Source organism: Desmodus rotundus, chromosome 3, assembly GCF_022682495.2.
Source record: "Desmodus rotundus isolate HL8 chromosome 3, HLdesRot8A.1, whole genome shotgun sequence".
Lineage (NCBI taxonomy): Eukaryota > Metazoa > Chordata > Mammalia > Chiroptera > Phyllostomidae > Desmodus > Desmodus rotundus.
In genome coordinates this window covers 8,774,955-8,798,416 of record NC_071389.1, presented here as the reverse complement: position 1 = coordinate 8,798,416, position 23,462 = coordinate 8,774,955, and the positions used below count along the sequence as shown (strand labels likewise).

The window sequence follows — 23,462 nt, the reverse complement described above, 5'->3', positions numbered from 1 at the left end:
CCTCCCAAGAGCCCTTCGTGACACTGCCTTAAGCCTGGTTTGCTTTATCTGCCCTTCTAGCTGATACATCCTCTCTGACAGTGGTTCCCGAAGTCTGCAGTTAGGACAAGCTGATCTTAAGCGTGTGCTGAGTTACATGCAAATTCAGCTTTGCTGATAATGTGTCCATGACCAAATCATCAGCTTGTACGCAGGAGTTACCCGTAATCATCACACATTAAAATAGTTTATTTCTGTTTCCAGTCGGTAATATTCTTAAAACAAAAATAACATTAGCTTTAGTACCTGTTCACAATACAAAACAAAGACAACATAAAAAAGACACCATTTGCCAAATAAGTTATTTGTTCCTAAGAGTATCAAAAGTGCAAAATATTCACTTTCTTTTCAGATCTGTCTCAAAAGTATAATTATTCTCCTTGACAAACTGAACAGAGAAGAGTCAGCAGCTGCCACCCTGCATGTTTTCAAGGGACAATGGCAGGTATTTGGATGTGAGCAACATTTCATTTGATAAAATGTTTTATATCATCTTCTAAAGAATTTTCCTTAAAAAAAAAAGTTTGAGTGTTTGCTTCTAATCCCATTTCCCAAACAAAGTAAAGCACTCAAAACATTCAGATCCCATGTCTCTTTACAGCAGGAAAACATTTATGTACTGAATGAGGAGGAAATCAACCTATTGTTTGGAAACCACAACCAAGTTTTCGTGGTCAAGGGATGGCAGCGAGGCCACGGCGCCCAATGGAACCGGGCAGCCTGACTCACGGAAACGGCTGCGTCGGGGCTGCCGGCCTCTATGGTAGATAGACTGCGCCACTGACACCTCGGCAGCGAGGCGTCTTTTTTAAGTGGGCGTGTATTCTACACAGACTTTCAAGGCCAGTTTCAACCCCATCTGCTGCACAGGATGTACGGTTTCCATCCACCAGAAAAACCTACCTCTAAAATCATCGATGTTGTTTTTTAAGATACCTACTTGAAGACTAGGAAGTGAAAACCAAAACTGGGTCCATGTGGCTACAGACACCAGAAAGAGAAATGGCGGCCTTGGCTGAGCGTGACAATGGTTCGTACATTTGACACAAAAGTGAACAAGTTAATGGAAACAACATTCAGGAGAAAAGGCTTGGGTGGTCAAGGGTAAAGTTCATTTTAAAATGAGGGCTCCCTAGTGCTCTTGGCAGACACTTCTGCCCCCAGAGAGAGACCTGTAGAAGAATTTCTGGACTGAAGTATTTGCCAGGAATGTTCTCAATCCTATTACCACTTTCCTTTCTTAGTACAAATGGAAGGTACAGCTGTCTGAAGGTGCTTTTCATTTCAATGATAACTTTTCTTAAATGAACGAATCTGGGGAGATTTTGGTTTTCACAAATTATGTTCAGGTATCCCATTAGTTAGTACCAGACACTAAAATTAAAAACCTACCATCAAACCGAAACATACTCATTTGCAAAGTGGGCATACAAGGCCCAGAAAATAATTCTGAGGACAGGTGCACGCAGGAGCCAAGTGAATTCCATGATCATTGCTACCCGGGTCAGGTGCCACGAGATAGGGCACTCAGAGTAGGCATCCATTTTAGAGGATCATGTGGAAAAAGGAAGCCTGGCAGTGATTTATTTATTTTTTCATAAAGCTATAGATTCCATGAAAACGACAAATTCTTGGGCTCAAATAATTTACAACTTGTCACTGTAGCTCAATAGTTAAGCTATTCAGGATTCAAAAGGCTTAATTTGAAGCAGTTATGATTGAAGAAAATACAGACTTATTTTGTCCCATCAGTGATTCTGGCCCTTCACTTCACACACTGCCTTTAAAGGGCAGTTCGCCCTGACATTTGAACAGCTCCCTCTCTGAGGATGCCCGAACTCCACTGGTGGCTTTGCCCCGAAAAGAAAAGGTGAGCTCTCTAACTGGCGGGGATGAGCCAGCCTGGAGCCCACGTACCCGTGCCGCTCAGCAAGCTGACGCAGGGCCTGACCCCCGTACCGGGGAAGCAGTTCTAAGCTAGCAGGGAAACGATGAAGATGAGACATCAGAAAGTGGGCCAGGAGCTCAGCGTAAACAGACCTTCTGCAAAACAGGAGTCTAGAGCACTCTGGGTTCACCTGGCACAAAAGAAGACTTGAAGACACAGCATTTTGGGGTGACTGTCCAAATACAATGCAGAATCTTTAGGTTCCTTGATACAAAGACACGTCTGGTATTTTCCTAAAAAGACACCATTCATGGCGGGTGTGGGAATAATGTGTCTTCAGTTTAACATCTACTGGCTTACAGCAGCTTACCTCTATGTTCAGAGAGCAAGGTTAAAGTTATGGCTCCTAATATCCATTCCCTACAACTGACAGAGGCAGAAAGGCATCTGGAAACATACACGTTAATGGCTCAAGTCATTACAGTACTTCTTGCCGTGCGGATCCCTCTTGGCTACGCTTAGTGTCAGGGGGGCGGTGGATGGGAGGCTCACAACAAAGGGGTCACTTCAGTCACTGCCCAGCCCTCCCTTCTCTTGCCTTGGGAAGAAAAGCAACTCACATGCAGAACCCCCACTCGTCCCTGTATTTTGAAAACCATGGCCGACAAGCTGCTGTAGGGGGATACCCCCAAAATATACGTTAGCCACTTACTACTGGAAAAACCGTTAAAGGTAAGATTGCTTGGATCTAGGCCTCTTTCAAGACGCGGGGCTTCGAAGCTGCTGCGGTTGTCCCACTGTTCCAGCATGCACCGTGGCGGAAGCACAGCGGGGCCAGGAGGGGCGAGAGAGGCAGGCCAATGACCCAACCGGCACCAGCACAGCGGGCTCCCGAGGCGTCATCCTGGCACCGCCGCAGGGCAGGCATCTGTGCTTCTCCTACAGCACAGAGACAGGACAGGGGAGGGCGCCGGGAGTGCCTGACGGGGACCATGAAGGAAGAGGGAATGAGCAGTCTGTTTTAAATAGTGCGGCATTCAGATGAGGAAAGAAAACCCAAAGGAAAATTATTTTGATCTAGGGAATTCAACTTGTGGTGTTTTCACTCCTAGGTTAGAACAGGACAAAGGAAAGATTCTTCTATCCTTTGTTCTAGAAGAATATTCTAAAATCTACACTCTGTCCGTTGTGATAGTTTGAGTCCTGAAAATACCTGTTCACAGGGGCCTGTAAAAAGTCGGAAGAGTTCAAGTCTCTTGGAAATCCTCTCAGTCTAGTTCAGGCCAAGACGGGATATAAAACCTCTGCAAGGAGCCTTCCAACAGGCGTTCCATCCACAAGGACAGCTTGCTCAACTTCCCTTTGATGGGCCTGGACCCAAGGCCACTGGAAGGTTTCCCTCGAGGCTCCCCCAGGTGCAGGGACGAGTCAAGGTCACCACACGCCCCCATGGCTTCCTCCTCTTCGACTGTTTTTTGGGGCTTGAAGAGGCAGAAGTATTTCTTGTGGCCGTTCAGGGCCAGTACGTAGCCAGTGTAGTCCCGCTCCATGAAGTGCTTGTCGTACTGGTTTGGGATGGGGGCTGCGTCCTGAGCAAATTCTAGTAAGTATTCGAGCCACTCTCTGTGTTTATCTAGACTCAGGAAGGAGAAGTGCAGGCAGCTGCTCCTGGGGAAGGAAGAGAATGAGGACTTTAGGGACCTCCCGACACACTCAGCTGCAGGGAACGGTTTAAGTAACAGGCAAAGGCTTCAGGACAGGTGGGGCCGGGGCACCGAACACGTGAAGGAGTCCTGCGGGAGCGGAGGGCTGCTACGGCAGTTACAACACTACGCTCATGCGCTTCCCTGTGTCTCGCCATGTGTTACTTCCGTCACTCTCAGTGTCCGGTCTCAGGAACACACACAAGAGCTAGAGAATAATCAGGTCCCTGAGAGGGCTCAGGGAAGGAGGACCGAGAGGACGTGAAGTCTAGGGGGAAAAACGGTCCCCTCGTGAGGGCTTCCATTTCTGGGTTAGAGAGGTCACGGCCAACCTCTCACTGCAAGGATAAAGCTCCTCTCGGTCGGAGGGGGAAGGACGCAACGTTCCCCCAGTCCCTTCCTTACCCACACGTGCAGGCTGCCCCCCCTCCTCCAGCTCTCTCCCACGCTGCAGCTTACCCGGTGAACGTGTAGACCTCCAAAGCGAATTTCTGCAGCAGGCTGGTCTTGGTGGCGTTGGACAGGATGAGGACCACGTTCATGTGGCCGGGCCTCAGGCGCACCAAGTTACTGGTGTATGTGACATCCGTGAGTTCGGTCACCTCCACAAAGCCCTTTTTAGGGATCTTGCTGTGGAGAGATGCGGAGGAGTCAAGGTGTTAGCAGGCAGGGGAGTGCCATTACACTTTACAAGGGTCAAGTGGAAGAAAACGCTACTTCTAACCCCACTAGCTACGTTACTGACTATCCTCGAGCCTGGCACGCTGGAGGATGGGCACGGTCCCTACTTGGAAGTCCCAGGCTACACCTAGCCTCTCAGGTGCTGACATTCAGTCGGCGGAGGAGAAACGGTGAGGACGGGTAAAGGTAAAGGCACCAGCAGTTACGGTGATGCCCCATTTTCTGCTTCGGGCTCCTTGAGCAGCTCTCTGACATGCTTCGTTGTTCCTGCCCTCGGTGTTCCACCCGAGACTGAGCAGCTGATGATCCCGAGTAGGAGGAGGTCGGGTCTGAACGTGGGGAGGGTCTCAGTGAACGGGAAGCAGCAGGGACCTTCGCTACCCTGTCTCACACAGCGGGAGGGGAACTGGAGCTGTACGTAGCCCACCCATGTGAACGCCGCTCCGTGAGACCCCATGGTCTGAGGCCTGCTGCTGGGGGTGGGGTGGCGGGGGCTGGTGTTTGGTTAGAGAAACCTGCTGTTTTCTTTGGTGAAGCTGGGCTCCGCCTTCCCGGCCTTCTCCTGGGCTTCCTCTTTGCCCGGAGGGTTTGACTCTCGCTCATCGTTCGAGTCACTAAAGCGGAAAAAAAGGAGTTTTAGCAAAAGGGAGGACAAGCAACCAGGAGGTTTGGGGCTCTCCCTCCAGAACCACGCAGGGAAGCTGCGGAGGACTTACCTGAAAGCCTGAACGATGACGGTGCCGAAGAGGATGAAGAGGGCAGAGAAGACCAGGGACAGCAGGGGCATCATTTCCCGCCTAAAGGCAAGTTAACAAGCTTGCAAACTGCCCGGCTCTCCACGGGCTGCTGTGACACATCCCTCAGTGATTTCTGGTTTCCTCTCTCTGGCTCAAAAGGACAAAACCCAAAACAACCCCAAACTAAAAGGCTTTCATATCAATAAACACTTTCGGATTTCATACAAAGAGAGGTTTTGGGGGGAGGGGTGTGGAAGCAGAGATTTCCCCTTCACTGGTATCACTCCCAGATAGCTTATCTGGAAAGTCTGACTTTGTGTCTCGGTGTCACAGGCTGTGCTTAGCACGTGCTGCAGAAGGAACCAGTCCGAGGTGATGACGGATTTGGGTTGGGGGTGTGGAAGGACACTCCGAGGCGAGGGCGGTTAAGATGTCATCAGGACACGGGAGTGCCATTACCGTTAACGGTGTTGACCAAGTGGCAGTGACTAAAAAGTCTGTGGAATGATTTCCTTTGTTTTGAGTTTTACCCCTGGAATGATTCAGACGTGGCTCAGAGGTGGAGCAGGGAGGAAAAGTTGACCTTCCACAGCGTTCTCTAGGACTGGTGTTCTCCCACGAACACGCAGCAGAGGCCTGCCACTTTCAGGAACTGTGCTGGGTGCCGGGAATATGGACACGGGAGAGACGTGCTTCTGTCCTTCAGGAGCACCCAGCCTTCCTGGGGTGGCGGGGGATATCCCTCCCTTCTCTGATCAATCCACTGATTGGCTTGTAAACCTATATACTGGACTCCCGGTGTGTCAGGCACTGGGCTGGGCACCAGAGGTGCCCTGAGAAAGACGACAGTCCCAGGCTCTGTCGTCTGCAAGGACAGCCAGGGGTGGTCCTTTCTTTCCGGTGGGAAAGAGGTGGCAAATAAAAAAACGTGACGTTACCGAAAGAAAGAAAAAGAGGAGCAGTGTTGAAAATGTGTAAACATTCTTCCATGTGCCTATGTTGGAGATAGACTCAAAGGACAGACTTATTAAAAAAAAAAACAGACCAGGGGCCCTGCTATTAATGGAGCAAAAGAAATTCAACCCAGTAATGCTCCTACCAGTTGCTGTGAAACACGCTATCCCAGCAGTCCGAGATGTAGTCCGAAGCAGAGGAGAGCCACCGGACGAGGAAAATCTGTTGAGAGAAAACAGACGCTGGTCAGACCCTGCGCCCTGGCGGGGAAGTCCTCGCCCCCGACACAGTGCTGCTGCTGAACCTCTGCCTGGGCCCTGGGAGCTCACCAGCCCTGCCCGGCGCCCACTCTCCTGCGCCACGTGCTTACAGGGGCAAGTTCGTCAGTCAAGTCGGGGAGCACAGCTTCCAAAGACAGAAGAGCTGGGTCTTTGCGCAGCTGGTCGAGATACCCCAAGAGGATGAATTTGTCATTCTCGCTCCCTGTCCAGGGATCCTCCAGGGTTTTATACACCACCCTGCCTGCTGTGTTGCGCCTTTCTAAGATGGACACCTGGGAGAAAAAAGAGAGAAACCATTGGAATTCTCAAAAGAATGCTAAGTTATTACTGTTGAGTTTCTTTTCAGAGGATGAAAAAAGGGTCTAGTGAACTCAGCAACAAACTCAAACACAAATATGGGTGAGCACAAAACATCTGCAGGAGATTTAAGTTTTTCTGACAAAAGAAATTATGGTGACTTTTTATGGGGATTTTCTGAAGAGTCTATTAAAAGTTAAAGCTCCTTCTTCTCAATCAACTTTGTTCAACAACCTCTGACTTAATTTTATAATAAAGGAACCCTTTGTTTTTTAGAGGTTAAAAGGGACAGAGAGGAACTGCGTGCTTCTGTAGGGAGTGACGACAAAGGAGGGGACGGAAGGGGAGGTCAGTCGGATGCCCTAACTGTGGCGGAGGGGAATTTCGAAAGCGCATTACTGGCAGCCTAAGGAAGATTTTGCCGACTGGATACCGCAAGACTAGACCTGTCGTAGGAAAAACTAGAGAAAAGGACTGATGGTCTTCAGTCTTTGCTCACACGAGAGGTGCTTGCTGAAAACCTAAGACGTGAAATCACCAGGCTGAACGACTATTTTAACAGGAGCAGGCTTTTACAACAGGCTCCGAGTGTTCTGGGTTTCCTGGAATCTGTACTCAAGACTCCCGAGGAAGGCGGGGGCAGAATCAAGGGCCTGCGCTTGTGAAGAGCTGGGGATCCGGACGGAAACCAAGGCTCACCGCTGACTTTCCCCGGAACGCCTGGCTGTCTGGCAGCAGGGTGTCGGCGAACTCCGGCTGCCGGTCGCTGTAGACGTGCACGAACCGCACTGTGTCCTGCGTGTTTGCCAGGGCGAAGGACAGGAAGGCCTCAAAGGGCTTACTCAATTTGGTGGTCTCAGCAGTCAGTAAAACCACACAGTACCTGCGCCACAGCAGAAGATGTTATAACCAGTCCCTGAGGCCATGACAAGGACCTGTGATGGCAAGTGGAGGGGGCGGGGGGGGGGGGGGAAGGTGCTCAAATGAACACATTTGACTAATGAAAACTGGATCTTCAAAATCTCTAATGAGCCCTGGCTGGTGCAGCTCAGTGGACTGAGTGCTGGCCTTGCGAACCAAAGGGTCACATGCCTGGTTTGTGGGCCAGGTCCCCAGTAGAGGGCACATGAAAAGCAACCACACATTAATATTTCTGTCCCTCTCTTTCTCCCTCCCTTCTCCTCTAAAAATAAATAAATAAAATCTTAAAAAAAAAATCTCTGATGAGAGAGGATTTCCAAGTCACTCATGACCTGCTGCTTTTCCAGACTGGTGATGTTTTCCTCAAATCAAAGGGTACCACACTTAGGAATTTCTTTTAAGGCAACGGTCACTGAGTCCTTGACACAGAGGGCCTTTCAGAAGCCATCAGGTCTAGTTCTTCCCTCACAGGCAGGGCTGGTCACACCTCTCTCAGCCCCCAGGCCACTGAGCCTTATTCTGAAGGGCTTCCTTTGCAATGATTCCAACGGGAAGTCTAGCTTATCACTCATTCGTCCACTCTCCCACTCTCCCAAGTACGCCCTGAGCACTTCCTCCAGGCTGGTGAGACAGGCAGTGTGCTCGCCCTATCTGACACCTGCAAAGCCTCACCCTGGATGGAGCCCTCTAGTCAGAAGAGTAACTCTCTCATGCTCCGTGTTCTTTAGAATAACCGTTTCTCCCCGACACCCGACTAAAGCCTCTCTTTCTTCAGGTCCCGGCTGAAGTGTCACATCTTAGGGAGATCTTCTTTGACCCTCAGACCAGGCTGGCACACCCAATTGTTTGGTCCTAAGGGACCTGCATGAATACACTCCAGTCAATACTGGCTACATGAAGAATAAATTCTGTCACAGGGGAGATGCTTAACTGCCTCGTGGTAAAGTGTGACATGGCCCCTCTATGGCAATGACAAGCAGGGCAAAGCCTTGAATCCTTACTTCCTCTGGCGGTGGGACCGCTTCACAGGGCAGAGTTCATGGAACAGCTTCTGGCTGGTGAGCCGGGCTGCTAACAGATACTTGTTTTGGGCAATGAAGTCATCAATGACCTGTTTCTTCAAAGCTCGGGCCTAAGAGAAAACCAAGAAACAGTTGATTTTATTCAGTTTTCTTACTGCAAACAAGCTTTACTTACAAGCTCTAAAAAACGTGGCTGCCCTGGCTGGTTCGCTCAGTGGATTGAATGCCTGCCTGTGAACTGAAAGGCTGCTGGTTCAAATCCCAGTCAGGGCACATGCCTGGGTTGCAGGCCAGATGCCCAGCTGGGGGCGTACGAGAGACAACCAATCGATGTTTCTCTCCCTCTTTCTCCTTCCCTTCCTCTCTCTAAAAAATAAATAAAATCTTTTTAAAAAATGTGGCTGACCCTGGCTACAGTAGTATAACAAAGTCAGAAAGATCTGTTTGAGCAAATAAACATGTGGTCTACTCCAAGAATGCGGGGCTGAAAGCAAGGCTGCAGTTACTCGGGTCAAAGGGAAGTCAAGTGTTCTTTCCACTGGGAACTCAGTATTTTGGTTTATGCTGGCAGATTGAAAAAGCCAACCATTTTCCAGTTTTGGCAAATTTGCTTCCATTTAAAATTTGTAGCAAACTGAACAATTAAATAAACTCCAAAGTAACAAAGTTACTAAGTATAAAAGGTGGACTCCAAAACTGTAGGATGACCACTTTATTATTCGTCTCTCTCATACTTTTTGAAGGACAGAAATTATACAGGGTGGGCAAAATTAGGTTTATAGTTGTGAGTACACGAAACACAGAGTTTATGCTTGTGTTATATATTTTTCTGTAACAACAACTGTGAATCCACTTTTCCCCACTCCATATACTGCAGGCTCTCTGACCACAATCTAGAAATCCATGTAAAATGTAGACCAGAAAATCCTTGGATGTTGAGAAACACACTCTGAATAACCTATTAAACCAAGAATCTACGTCAGATACTAGAAAATATTTTGAACTTGAATGATTAATCGAAATGCCACTTATCAAAACACTGAGATTCAGATAAAGTAGTAGTATTTAATTTTTGTGTAAAATATACGTAACATAAAATCTACCATTTTAACCATTTTAAAAAAGATTTTATTTATTTTTACAGAGAGGGGAAGAGAGGGAAAGAGAGGGAGAGAAACATTGATGTATGAGAAAATCATCAATTGGTTGTCTCTCACATGCCCCTAGTCAGGGACCTGGCCTGCAACCCAGGCATATATGTCCTGAGTGGGAATCGAACCAACAACCTTCTGGTTCAGGGGACAACACCCAACCCACTGAGACACACAAGTCAGGGCTCACCATTTTCACGTGTCTAATTCTGTGGCGTTGAGTATTCTCACATTGTTCTCCAACCATCACCACCATCCACCTTCTGAACCTTCCACCAACTGACCCCACGCCCCTCCAACCCTAATTCTTTCCCCTTTCCTTCCTTCCTTAGGCCCCGGCGACCACCATTCTACTTTCCGTCAAAAGATTATTTTTTAAGCTAAACAGTACGTTTGGAAAACAAACTGATTTTAAAATTTTGTGCCTCTGAAGGAAGAAATGAAAAGCCAGTTTCTCCTCCTCGCTTGCTTTCTTTTGTTTTGCTGTTTGCTGTTTACGTGAAGGCCCGAGATAAAATGCGGGGCAACCCTGAAACCAACCGTCCGGTCGCACGTACCTGCATGGCATCTGCAGGCTTGCCGATGTGTTCTTTAAAGACCAAGACGGCGGGAGTGTAGACATTGACGTTGTATTGTCTCGTCATCTCTTCTGTCCCTCGCAAACCGACAGACACGTATCCAAATGACAGATAATCTTTGTATGCAAAGGCAGTCAACTGTTAGGGCACGACAGAGAGGAAGACATGAAATCAGCAGCACAGCACGTGACCTGCAAATCGAACGTGACTCGCTCGCATCAGTGGGTAGAGATGAACCCAGGCTGAGTATCCAGCCTGCTTGGGCTGCTTCACCCTGGGACACTTGCAGGAATTGGACGGTGCGCCAGGCATGAAAATCGCACCGACAAAGCTAATCACAACCACTCATTTTTTTCACATAGAGAAAATGCTCGTCTGCCTGAGGCCTGCAGTGAGTAGGCGGCATGGTGTGCTGGAGGAGTACCTGCATGCCAGTTACATAAGGGGGCAGTGACCATCGCACGCCAGTGTGAGCAGAGGTGTGCTGGACGTGCAGAACAGCATATCATTCAGAGGGAAGGTCTGGAGTCAGACAGGCTTTGAGGGAATCGATGTTCCCCACACTGGAGGGAGACCTTGGGTTGGTCGCACAAGCCCTCTACACTTCAGTGTCTCGGGATAATGCCCACGTCAGTGGTCTCTGCTGAAGACTCAACGCTATTATGCACGTGGAAAGCCCCAGCTCCAGCAGTGCTCACTGCGAGGTGTTTCGGGGCCTGGCCTGTGAACACTTCTCGGGGATGAGCTTTCACGCACAAAACGGACACTCAGGCCACAAGCTCTCCCACCACCCCAGGAGACGACGTCGCCGGGCATGCAAAGTACCTTGTACAGCAGGGGCGCGGCAGGCGTCTGGTCGAACAGGAGGACGTGCGGTTTATTCTCTTGCTGCCACCCAGAGAGAAATCGGACGTAATTTTTATTTGTAACCTTCAAGTGAAAAGAGGATGTTAGTTTCCATAGTTAATTTTCAACAACTGTATTATAATCTAGTCAGTAGATATTTAAATAAAATCAAGTATGTGTAAAGTATTACTTTGTAAAAACTAAAAAAGGCAAACAATTAATCTTTTGTCTTCATTTGACTAAAACTTTTAAAAAGAATAGAGATTGTTAATTTTATATTTTCATATGTTCCAACTCTTATAGACTGAAATCATAATCTTTTCTAAAACAATTACTGGTCTTATTATTTAAAAAAAAATTGAGCTTTCAAAGTTGGTTCTTGCTTATAGACTGTCCTTTGAAACCTACTAACCTTAATCTATTAACTTTAACCTAATACAGAAGATAATGCAACCATCACTCTTTTAAAACAGCTTAGATAAAAATAAGTGGGCCCACCTCACCCATACATGACATAATTTCATTCGCCATCTGAATAGCTACTTTCACGTTTCCCTGCTTACGCCTTAAAATAATTCCACTGAAAGAACAAATTGAAAGCATATATAATTAAATTTCAATCTAGCAAATTTTAAATAATAGTTCAAAAAAGTATCTTTCCAATCTGCTTCCAGAATGAACTATGTAAAACCTCAACCTCATCAGTTCTCTCCGCTGCTCAAGGCTCCGTCACCTGCAGGCCAAGGCCCAAGTTCCTTAAAGGGGCATGAGGCCCCCTAAGGCCTTCAGGGCGAGATTCCTATTAATGGTCTAAGCTCGTCCTCTCCCAGTCACTAATGATTACTTCATACAAAGCAGGCTGCTCCTGTCTCAGACCTCTGCCTGCCTGGAGCTCATTCCCTACTCCTCTCTCCTCACCTGGTAAACTCAGCACAGGGGTCACTTCTGCCAGGAAGTCGTTCCCAACTCTCTGCGATGGGCTCTTCACATACCGATGGAAGTAACCAGCTGCTAGACCATGAGCTCCTTGAAAACTGTCCTCAACACTCAGCATTGTGCCAAGCATGGAAAGGTATTATATAAAGGTCCGAGGACCTATCAGGGTTTTAGGAGGCTACCAATCTCTCACACTTTCCTTTCAAGCTAACTCCAACAAATATTTCTTCTGGGGCTAATGACCCTGGCAGGACAGTCTATGAATAGTGCACGTGGAAATACGATGGAAATGTCTGGACGTCCCCTCTCCCTGGTGTTGCTAAAGGGAGGAATCATTTAAAGCAAAACAAGCATCCTATTCTAGTTCTTTTGATACTTAACTTAAGAGACTGGGGGGTGGGAAATGCTTCTTTAAAAAAAAAAAGATTTTATTTATTTATTTATTTTTAGAGAGAAGGAAGGAATAAATAATTTATTTACTTATTTTTAGAGGGAAGGAAGGGAGCGGGAGAAACATTGATGTTCGAGAGAAACATAGATTGGTTGCCTCTCGCACGCCCCCAACTGGAGACCTGGCCTGCAACCCAGGCATGTGCCCTGGCTGGGAATTGAACCTGTGACCCTTCAGTTTGCAGGCCAGCACTCAATCCACTGAGCCACATCAAAAACGCTTCTTAAATCTAAAAACTGTAAACTTATATGAACTTTCTGTGCCTGGCTTCTTTGGCTCAACCTTTTGTTTGTGAAATGTAACCACTGTTGCGTCACTGTATGTTGTGAGAGTTCCAAAAACAAGGTTTGTTTTCCTGAGACTTGGTGTTTTGTATAGACATGATCAGGAAGTCCATAACCAAATACAGCTTAATTTGAAAACTCTCATAGGAAAAGTATTTTCGAATGAACAAGGTCAGGAGTCGGAAAGGAATCCTTTATCTTCTGTCACGTTCTAGTTTCTGCTTAGAAAGTAAGAGCCCCTGTCGTTTGAGGCTCGGACTCCTACACAGTGGAAATCTGCACGGTGGCGATTAGCAGGGAGGAACTCTTGGAGTCTCTCGGCCTGTTCGATTTCCAGTCTCTGAAAGACCTCACTGAAATGACTTAGTCTGAGTAATTACTTCATTAATATGTACCCTGCCCTGCTCCAAACGCCCACAGTTAGAGTTCTGGGCACTCGGCAGTACCAGGCACCTCGCCAACCACTTCTCGGCCAGGTACTTACTTTCTCCACCAGGTTCCCTGGAAGAAGACTCTCCACAAAGTGTCGCAGGTTCTCACGGACAACTGCATTATGGAAGAAGGAGATTTTCCCGTTTATGATTCCTAGGATAGAGGGTGTGCTGTGTGCTCCAAGGTGGTGGGCCAGGCGCCTCTCATACCCAGCATGGACCACGCCGATTCCCACACCTGAAAAGTATGGGAGACTTACATGGAGATTTTTGATGTCCTTCAGCAGTTGAAGAAATGCCACTAAGTAGTTTTTTGGTGTGGCATTGAAATTCTGACCTTCCAGGAGGGGCATCTGACACTTGCCCACCTCTCTCTATTCCTACTGCCCTAGTTCAGGCCAGTGGTTGCTATCTTGCCAGGGCTGGTGACCTCCTTGCCTCTATGCCCCGCTTCTATCATCTGTCCTCCACGAGCTTTAAGAGTTAGCTTTCTATGGTGTAGATCTGATTAGGTCACTCCTCTATGCAAAAACTTTTCTCGTCTTTGTTACAGACTATAGAGTCCAGCTTCCTCAGCCTGGATTTAAGGCTCCTTACTCATTGGCCCCCCGGCTCTTCCTGCTTCCTCCTTTCTTATCCGCTGCTTCGGGCTCTTCTGAGAACCTGTTTCTCTGCACTCTTCCCTCTGCCTGTAATGATCCTCACCCGTTTCCTGCCCAGCCAACCTCTAATCACCTTTCAAGACTTAGCTAATAAGTAAACAGTTGGGGTTTGATTGTCAATGAGTTGAAGAAGTAGACTAATACATTTAAGAAAATAATTTTAAAAAAATTTTAAAGGGGTTTATAAAATAGGCACTTCCAAAATTTTACTGTGAAACCAGGAAATCTAGTCATCAGAAATCTTCTAAGGTTCATTCATTAAGTGTTTTATATCAGGCACTTAATAAAGAATTTCTCATTTAATGTTCAATCTCAGGAAGCATTTTGACAAGTCTGAGTAGCTGAGTGCTTCTGAACAACAGGTTGAAAGCTTCTGTTTTAGAACAAATGAACCGATGGTTGTTAGTGGTTTGCTCTCTCCGGAGAAATACATGCCTCTCAGCCCCTACGAGTTTGCACCTTCTTAGTTATTCAGAAACAGGTCTGCTAATGCCTGTAACACAAACACGGGCGCGCACACACACATATTCAGTTCAGTAGTTCCAACTTTAAGGAATCGTTAAAATAAATACCCTCCCTGGCTCACTAAAATCTTCCTGGCACTAAGGGTGAATTGTAAACAAAGGAAAGGCTAATCTGTGACTTAAAACGGGAACTCATTATGCCATGGGCTGACTCATGTCCGCCCTGTCCCCGCAAAGAATGTGCCCCCAGTGCTTCAGAATGTGACTGCACTTGGAAATAGGGCCTTAAAGCAGTACATAAATTAACATGGGCCATAGGGTGGCCCTAATCCAATGTGACTGGTGTCCTCGTAAGAAGAGTTTAGGACACAGAAAGAGAGACACCAAACACACGCACACAGAGAGACGACCACGTAAACACGCAGGGAGAAGGCAGCCATCTGCAAGCCAAGGACAGAGCCCTGCCGACGCCTTGGTCTTGGACTTCTGATCTCGGGAACGGCGAGAACACAGATTTCTGCTGTTTGTGTGTTTTTTGTTATGACAGCCCTAGCAAGTTAATACACAGGGTGCAACCTCAAACACCCTATGAATAATCTGAAACTACTACCAGCCCTAACACTGACGCTGGGAGCTGCTTCGTTCGCCAATCATGTGAAGCTTCTCCTAGGTATTAGGCCCCAGCTAGATGTTAGCAGGCCATAGAGATAAAGCTTCAAATTAGTAATGCGAAATGAAAGTGGCTGATACAGCTCCCCTGTCTGAAAATGTGTCCTGGGAAAACACCAGTCACCGTGAACTTGTGGAGAGAAATCACACTGTTCCTTCTCCCCAACATCCCATAAAACTCAAGATTGAAAAGTTACCTCCTCCCATTTAAACATCTTCCAGTGCAGAAAGTGATCTTACCCAATCCCTCCAGTTCTTGAACTACTTCTTTCCAAACAGGCTCGATATGGATACAGCTAAAGCACCAGTCTGAGGTGATCTTAATGAGGTAAGGCTTCTTGAAGCTATCTGGGACCACTTCATTCACATAATGCGAAAAGTGCAACAGATATTTTTCATCAATAGAGTCCCGCCGCTCAGAATTAAAGGGGAAGTGAAAAAAAGACTCGTCGAAATAAAAATTTTCATGGAAATGGCGGAAGCGATACTCCCGCTGCTGCTGCTGCTTCTGGTAGCCCTGGTTCTCGCCAGCATCTCCGTAGTGATCGTAATTTGATCTTTTTTCTTCATTGGAAAGAATCTATAAAGAAAAAAATAGACATCTATAGAACAAATAAATGTTTACCCGAAGAACTTTTCTGTAAGCAGCATGGAAGATACAGAAAGGAAATAAATATAAAGATACGACATGATTAGATATTCTAAGTTAACATATCAGACAGAATCATTAAGTATTTCAAGGCCAAATTACTTCAGTCACTTAAATACTGACGCTCAGTCTGGATTTACGGATTTTGAGCTATCGTAACACTAATCACGTCAGGAAAGCAAATGAAACCCAACGTAATGTGGATCACCGGGGGCCGAGCACAGGAACATTTACTGGGCCTCGTCGTTTAAGTTGGAATGATTCAAACCAAAATAGAAAAGCTGTGGGCTCCAAAAGACCACCGAATCGCGTTCAGTGTCTTGTATATTCGCTGACTTGGTTTCACTTAGAAATAACTTCGAAGTTCAACACTCGAGAACCTGTTTGAGGACGATGTGCCGTTCCCCGAGCTGAGCACCGTCTACCGAAGAGCATCACCCTGCACAAAGCAGGAAGCCAAGGGCTTGCCTTTCGTGTGTCTTCCAGACACAACCGCTTCTGCTGGCATGTTGGAAAGGTATTGAAAATCTTGTGGTTCGATGTAGTTGGCCAAAAAGTTCATTTAGCTTTTCCCGTATGATGGCTCTAGTTGTGCTCAGTTGTCTTCAACTTCATTCGAAACAATTTTGTTAGATGGCATTGTGACAGCTGTCCTATCAGTGTGCATTTAAAAAAACTTAATCAAAATTGGTGAATTTTTGTGCAGCCATTTTAATACTGAAGATGGGAGAAAACACATAACATTTTTGGCACATTATGCTTCATTATTTCAAGGTAAAAACGCAACTGCAACACACAAAAAGATTTGTGCAGTGGATGGAGAAGGTGCTGTGACTGACCGAACGTGTCAAAAGTGGCGTGCGAAGTTTCTCGGTACTACTGACATTTTGGCCAAATAATTCTTTGCTGTGGGGCTGTCTTGTGCATTGGGAGATGTTTAGCAGCACCCTTGGCCTCTACCCACTAGAAGCCAATAGCAGGAGATAGCCGACATACTCAAAATGTCCACATCAATAAAGTTATTGCTGAAAATGAGAAATGTGTCTTTTCTTTTATGGAAAAAACTAAGTGAACTTTGGGCCGACCCAGTATGGCAACCCTGTGTCACGTTAACAACCGCCGGCAAAGAGGTCTGTAGTTCTGTAAGCTTCTAGTACGGTGCTGCCCAACTGAGCACGTAATACAAGTTTCTAAAAAGGACATAAAGACACACCTTCAGGGTAATTCTACGATTCCAATTAAAGCCTTTAAATAGGCCATTCTTTTAAAGAGCTGAAGTATTCAGGCACTAGTTTTGACATACTGGATGTGACCAAATATGGTCTCTACCTTCATCCAGAAGCTGGGTCAAGGGCACAGGGAACGTGCCCTGCCTGAGAGGATTTTACAAAACACTTAGACACGTTTTATAAGAGCAAACGGGTGCACCCCGAAGCCTGACACAATACCTCGTAAGCCTTGCTAATTTGAATGAACTTGTCTGCTGCTCCGGGATCTTTGTTTTTGTCAGGATGCCTGAAACACAAAAGGGCAGAAGTGAGAATGGACTTCATGTTTTACACATGGTCATTTAGCATCCTTGCCCACACAGTTCACTACACCAGAGGCCAATGGAAGGCTATTTTGTTGGGACAGTTTTTTAAAAAATAAATGGTAGAAGCAATCAGTTGCTTCACATAACTATAAAAAAAGTACAACTTTAAGACAGGCATTCTCTTCCAGAAGGATCTCAACCGGGCACATTTTCAAAGCCCAGCAGGAGACAGCACTGCAGCCTTTCACTAGGAAGGGTGGGGAACGTGTGTGCCTCCACGCTGCTGTGAAACGTTGCTAAAGCGGGCTCACAGCTAAAGCCACTCATCTGTACGAACCAACTTCTCTTCCCGGGGTGGAAGCACTCCATCCGAAGTCAGAGCGCTATCAATGATATCAAGTTCTTCTGACAAATCAGGTAAGCACAGGAAGCAGCTTTAAGGATGCGACATGAATTTGTTTAGTAACAACCATGTTTCAAATGGCATCCTGCTGCTGGTGTTCAAATTAGAACGTTTTACTTTTCATTGTTACTCCGGCTATCCCGTTCTACCTGCGACTGCCTCTTACCTGTCAATGGATAATGATGTCAAGGCCACGTTTTAAGATGTGAGAAAAGTCTACAATTTAAGCAAAGTGGTTTCAGCTAACAGGAGGACAAATACTTGTTATTATACACAGCTGACACTTAGCCATCTAGCGGCCATGTATTATTCTGTACTCTGCTGGTGTTTATACCAATTTCAGCTTTGGGGATTTTAAAGTCCTGGAAAGTAGGGGCTGGGTTTTACATCCTTAGAACCCCCTAAGACCTACATCAGCGTTTGATTTTTCAGTGTGCATTTTCCTGAGACTCTACTACAGACCTTGTTCTTTACGTAATCATTTCTGGTTACGTCTAGTAAATTTCGTGTAGCAAAGGTTCTGAAAAGAGAATATCCACTGGGAAGCAAAAGACCACTAAAAACAGCACCAAGTACATCAAAATTAAAAAAAAAATTACAACTTTGCCAACATATTCTAGTAGGAATATATTTGAATGAATTATATCACATATTCTGAGTTCTGTAGAAATAAGGAAACTTCAAATGCCTCGCTGTTGAATGGAGACATCCCGCCTTAATATTTAATCCTTGTTACGAATATTAGCGGGGAAACTCCGCCAGGTGTAATGAAAATAGTGACTTAAGGAGGTAAGACGGTGGTATCAAAGCATGTTTTTAGATGACAAAAAAAAAAGTGCTTTAAATATTCAAATTTAGGCTAAGGCCTCGAGAAGATAAAAATTATACGATCACACAAATGAAGATTTAACACAGAACTCTGCGGGGGGAAGGGTGGGAAGGGGCTTTTAAAGAGACAGAACCAAAGAGTGAGGTGTGAGTGCAGCTGGGTTAGAACCACAGCCCCTGCAAAAGAGGAAACCAAGGCCCAGGGACTGGGGGGAAACCACAGGACAGTCTCAGTTTATAACGAATATTTTTCTAATCACAGGAAAACAATACAAAGCTGAAAACAGAAAAGGATAACTTCAACTCTAGCAAAGTGCTGTCCAACGCTATTTTCTGTGTATGTGAAACATTCCACAAACTGCAGTACATGCACGTCCACTGCTGGCCTACCTACCTCTCTCAGGGAACACACAGAGAGGCTGAAACAGTAACAGAGGCCCTGGCTGGTTAGCTCAGTTGTTTAGAACACCATTCTGATGCGCCGAGGTTGCGGGTTTGATCCCCGGACAGGGCATGTACAAGAAGCAACCAATGAATGCGTAAATAAATGGAACAACAAATCAGGGTTTCTCTTTCTCCCTCCCTTCCTCTCTCTCTAAAATCAATAAACAAATGTCAATGTAGATGACAAAAGAAAAGTACATATGATATAACTTAATTCCGGGAGACAAACAGTTTTCCAGAGAAACAGCAATTTTAAGTGGCCGCACCAAGCAGGGGGCAAGCTCTTGAGGAGTCTAAGCAAAGCTATTAAGTAGTAAAACACAGCAGAGGAAGGCTACAAATCCACTTTGACAATTAACTACTTTTCCCTGCTTTAGTTAATTTTGAAAGGTCAAACCGGGAAACACTATTATTTTCAGTGCATATGAAACCATTACAAAAGGAAACAATTTCAGTGATAAACACTGCCAGAGCCCAAACAGCAGAAAATAACAGTACAGCGAAAATACAAAGGTAAAGTAAAATTCACTGGACTTTCACTGGATGATACTCTATACACGCTGATGAATTACTCCTAGAGAGAATCTAATTAAGGAAGAGAAGCATATGGCTCGTTTAATTAATATAACATCCTTTTCAGCTCTGGAAGACAGCAAAGGCAAAGCTGTACGTGTTAATAGGTCCTACATACTGAAGCTGTCACTTCTGGTTTTTAAATGTTGTTAAAGGCCGTATCCTGTACAAAAGAATGTTACTACTGTAGAAGTTCATTGCAGATTTATAAATCTTGCTTTAAACATAAAGAGGCAAGAGTCTGAAATGATGTCGAAAGCAACTTTGCTGTATAGAGAGTCCCCCGGAAAGAGGCCACACGTAATTAGAAATTGTGGTTTTAGTAACCAATTCCGGATTCTTCATGATATGAGTATGGTCTAAAACAGGGGTCCCAATCTCCAGCCCACCGACAGGCACCGGTCTGGGCCCGTTAGGAACCGGGCGCACAGCAGGAGGTGAGCTCACATGTAATACCTTGAATCGTCCTGAAACCACCCCCACCCACCGGTCTGTAGAAAAACTGTCTTCCACAAAACCAGTCCCTGGTGCCAAAAAGATTGGGAACTGCTGGTCTAAAATATCTATTCAAAACGTTATATTTTAAAACTACCTTTTACCTGGTTTGCGACTGGTTTAAAACTAGGGTGCATGTTTTACTGAAGAACAATGGTGTCAGGCAGTCACACATACCTTGTGATGTCATCTGTCATTGGCATGCAGCAATTTTGTTCCTGTCCAGCTTCCTGCCCAAAACACTAACCCACTCACTCTTACTTCTGCCCAGATGGGCATGCAATCAAAAAACAAGAAAGCAATAAACTACCTGTTGGTGCAGAAGGTCACGCTATGGAAGCCAGAGGTAATACAAATGTAACAACCCATAAAGCAGGGACAGCAATACTCTCCCCCGCTGTGTAATTGTAAGGTTTAAATGAGATTAAACACACACACACACACACACACACACGAAAACACAACCTGGCGCCTAGCAGGCAGGTGCTCAGTGATGCTCCCACCCCAAACCTTCCTTCTGTTCTCATGCCTGGTCCACCTGCTTGTGGTCACCTGGGTCCTTTCTCTCCTTCCCTCCTCCCGCGGCTCCCCTCCAGCTACATAATCCAACGCTTCCACTTGGGCCAGTCCATAGCTTTAGTGCAAGAAACTGATGCTGTCTGTCCAAAGTAAGTTTTAAGTTTATTGCTATCCTGCTAAGTCATAAACACTTGTATATTCTCTAGCATATATAATACCTACAGGTAAAATTCTGATTTTTCTATGAAGTAATATACTCAATTCCTGAATATTCTTTTAAAATTGAGGGCAAAAAGCTCTTATTCTAAAATTTTTTTGACAGCTTCAAAATTAATCTAGAAAATAGGGTAATGTTTCCTTCAGCAATGAGGCTCATAAAGAGTTACTTTATGAATAACATCACGGGAAGGGTAGCTTATCCATTTCTGAGTACATATATATTTTAAAAATTAAAGTTTCCTCCTCCTTTAACATTAAATATGCTCATGGTATCTCGGCAATGAAAGGGGTGTCATAGTAACACAGTAGCACTTTGAATCACATCACTAAAAATTATTGAATAACACGAGCATTAGTTCTCCCAAATAAATATTTTCGACAGACATATTATATATTTATGGAACACAGAAACAGAGACAAATAAAAGCGAATCATAATTTAGGCTTCATTTCCCTGCTAAAACTGCTTAGCTTATATTAAACTATTTCTTTGTTTCACCTACCATTCCCGGGCGAGCTTCTTATAAGCCTTTTTAATATCAGCCTGACTGGCCGTCCGGCTGACCCCTAGGACTCTGTATGGGTCAAAATCCAACGCAGACAGAATTTGCAGGATCAAAACCAGAACTATCAAGAACTGCCAGGAAATGCTCAACTTTTTCACTTCCATTTCTCTTCCTTGCCAGAGCTGAAATGATTGAAGAGGCAACAAGTTTCAGTGGTAGAAGCCTGGACGGTCCTGCTCTTTAAGTAAAGGTTATGAGACATAAAGATGAAAAACCAAACAAACAAAAGATACTTTGCAGAAAGAGTGTCAAGCTGTTTGACTGTATTTTAAAAAACAATCTCATTACTATTTATATCATAAATAAGAACTATTATAGATGAAAAGATGAGCAATAAGAATTAATAGCACCTCTCCAGAATCCTTGGGTTAGAAAAGCTTTAGAAGTGACCGAAAATAAATGAGACGAAGAAATAATGAGCAAATGTGAGAAGACAAATAGAGGAAAATCAAAGCGACTACATCTCAAATACACTGTTTCACTTCTTCTGACAATTAGTAATAGTGTAAACTTAAAACCCAAGGCTTCAGAATACCTCACCGAGTATATGCTAAACAAATTCATGAAACCCTAAGATTTACCATGCCCCAAATCACAAAACGAAACAGTTGTGACGCTCTCGGGAGTTAAATGAGGAGAAATACAAAAGTGAAATCCTCTTAAAAAGCTGCGGTTATGACTTACTATGCTCCAATTCTCACCAGGCCCGTTAGAACAAGAATATGAAGCTGCTCTTCAGTTCGATCATTAGCAATAGGGTCATTATAAAAGCAGACTGTAGGAAATGCTCAACTTTTTCGCTTTCATTTGAGCAAAAGGGGTGAGAAAAAATCCAGTTTTCCATGTGCAGTAGACCAGACATGGTGTTTAAATATTAAAGCTCCATCTCTGGTTAAGTGTAGGGCCTGAATTCACGCTGGCTTTTGTTAATAATACTGGCTGGTTAATAAACAAAGTAGCGCTCTACTGCACGGAAGGGTTGTGATCTTGGTGATATCATACAAAGTTTTTCCAAGGGCCATGTTTTTCTTGACCTCTCATAAAGTACTCAAATTTTAAGGTTCAAGGGTCTATTGTGACATCTTGCTTAAGAGGGTGGGCAAAAGCAGTGGATTCTGACACGTAGAGGTCTAAATGCGGCCTGGGAGTCCTCACAAAGTTGACCCACCCGATAGCCAACGTTTGGGACCGCATGCATGCTGAATAAAACCCTAAAACCAGTTTCTTCCTCGTTCAGGCCACCTATAACCTACCCTGTCCTACAAAACACGCACAGCCCGCTAAAAACCCGGATGGCGATGTAGCTACTGGTTAAGCACGTGGACTCTGGAATCAGACTAAGAGTGGGATCCATCCTCCACCGCTTTATGACCTTGGGCAAGTTACTCACACTTGTTAAGCCTCAGTGTCCTTATTCAAAAAATGGGGGTGAATAACACAATCTTGAAAAGGTCAACATGGGAGTTAGGTGCATGTAAAGTATTTACTGGGCACAGGGTCAATAAATGATACTTGTCATTATTTTTCTATCGTGCTGTGCAAACACTGCCGTATTCAACTGTGTCAGTCGCCTCCCGTTAGAGGGCCCAAAGCGGCAGGGGGCTGTGAAGTTTTTTTGCAGACTTCACAGAAGCTTGGCGATGCCGGCCTCAGGGCAGGAAAACCACCTGCCCAGCAGGCAGGCTACCGCCCTTGGGTAATACCCCTTAACCAGGCTGAGCCTGAGCACCGCCTCGAGCTCCCGCCGGAGGTCGCAACCCTCCAGGAGACAGCCGCCTCCTCCGCTGCCCTCCGAGAGCCCTGGTCCGGGCACGGCCGGCTCCCGGTTCCCCGCAGGCCCAGCAGGGACCAGGAACCAGAAGGAAGCGCAAGGAGGTTCCTTAGCCTGCCCTGCCCCGCCGCGTCCGCGGCTCCGTGCGTCACGCGGGGAAGGAGTTACCGGGAAAGGGCACCGGCCTAAATGGCTGCAGCGTCGGAGATCCAGTGAGTCCGCCGGTCCGGAGCCTCCGGTCCACACCAGCGTTCACCCAGGCCTGGGGAGGGGAAGAAGGAGGGGACAGCCCGAAGGGAGTCACGTGACACTTAAAGGCCTGGCGCATCGAAGGCAGGGACTGAACAGGTGGAGGGCTTCTAGTTTGCGAATGTGTTTTGACCCTTGCCACGCACCGTCTGCGCGTGGACCTAACGCGGTTACCACGGGAACGAGGCGCGCTCTTTGGCTGGATCAAAAAGGATGAT

General features: G+C 45.9%; 1 protein-coding gene across 1 annotated transcript; it reads right to left on the bottom strand.

Annotated features, from left to right (window-relative positions):
• Positions 1 to 197: 197 nt before the first annotated feature.
• Positions 198 to 23,341, bottom strand: DNAJC16 (DnaJ heat shock protein family (Hsp40) member C16). Its single transcript, XM_024554253.3, has 15 exons — positions 23,164 to 23,341; positions 21,162 to 21,346; positions 17,093 to 17,159; positions 15,236 to 15,575; positions 13,254 to 13,438; positions 11,078 to 11,182; positions 10,232 to 10,390; positions 8,503 to 8,633; positions 7,280 to 7,463; positions 6,373 to 6,555; positions 6,148 to 6,224; positions 5,028 to 5,108; positions 4,827 to 4,925; positions 4,090 to 4,260; positions 198 to 3,595 (listed from the first exon to the last, which is right to left on the bottom strand). Exons 2-15 carry the CDS (start codon positions 21,326 to 21,328, stop codon positions 3,196 to 3,198), a joined length of 2,349 nt encoding a protein of 782 aa, XP_024410021.2. The 5' UTR covers positions 21,329 to 21,346; positions 23,164 to 23,341; the 3' UTR covers positions 198 to 3,195.
• Between the last annotated feature and the right edge of the window lie 121 nt (positions 23,342 to 23,462).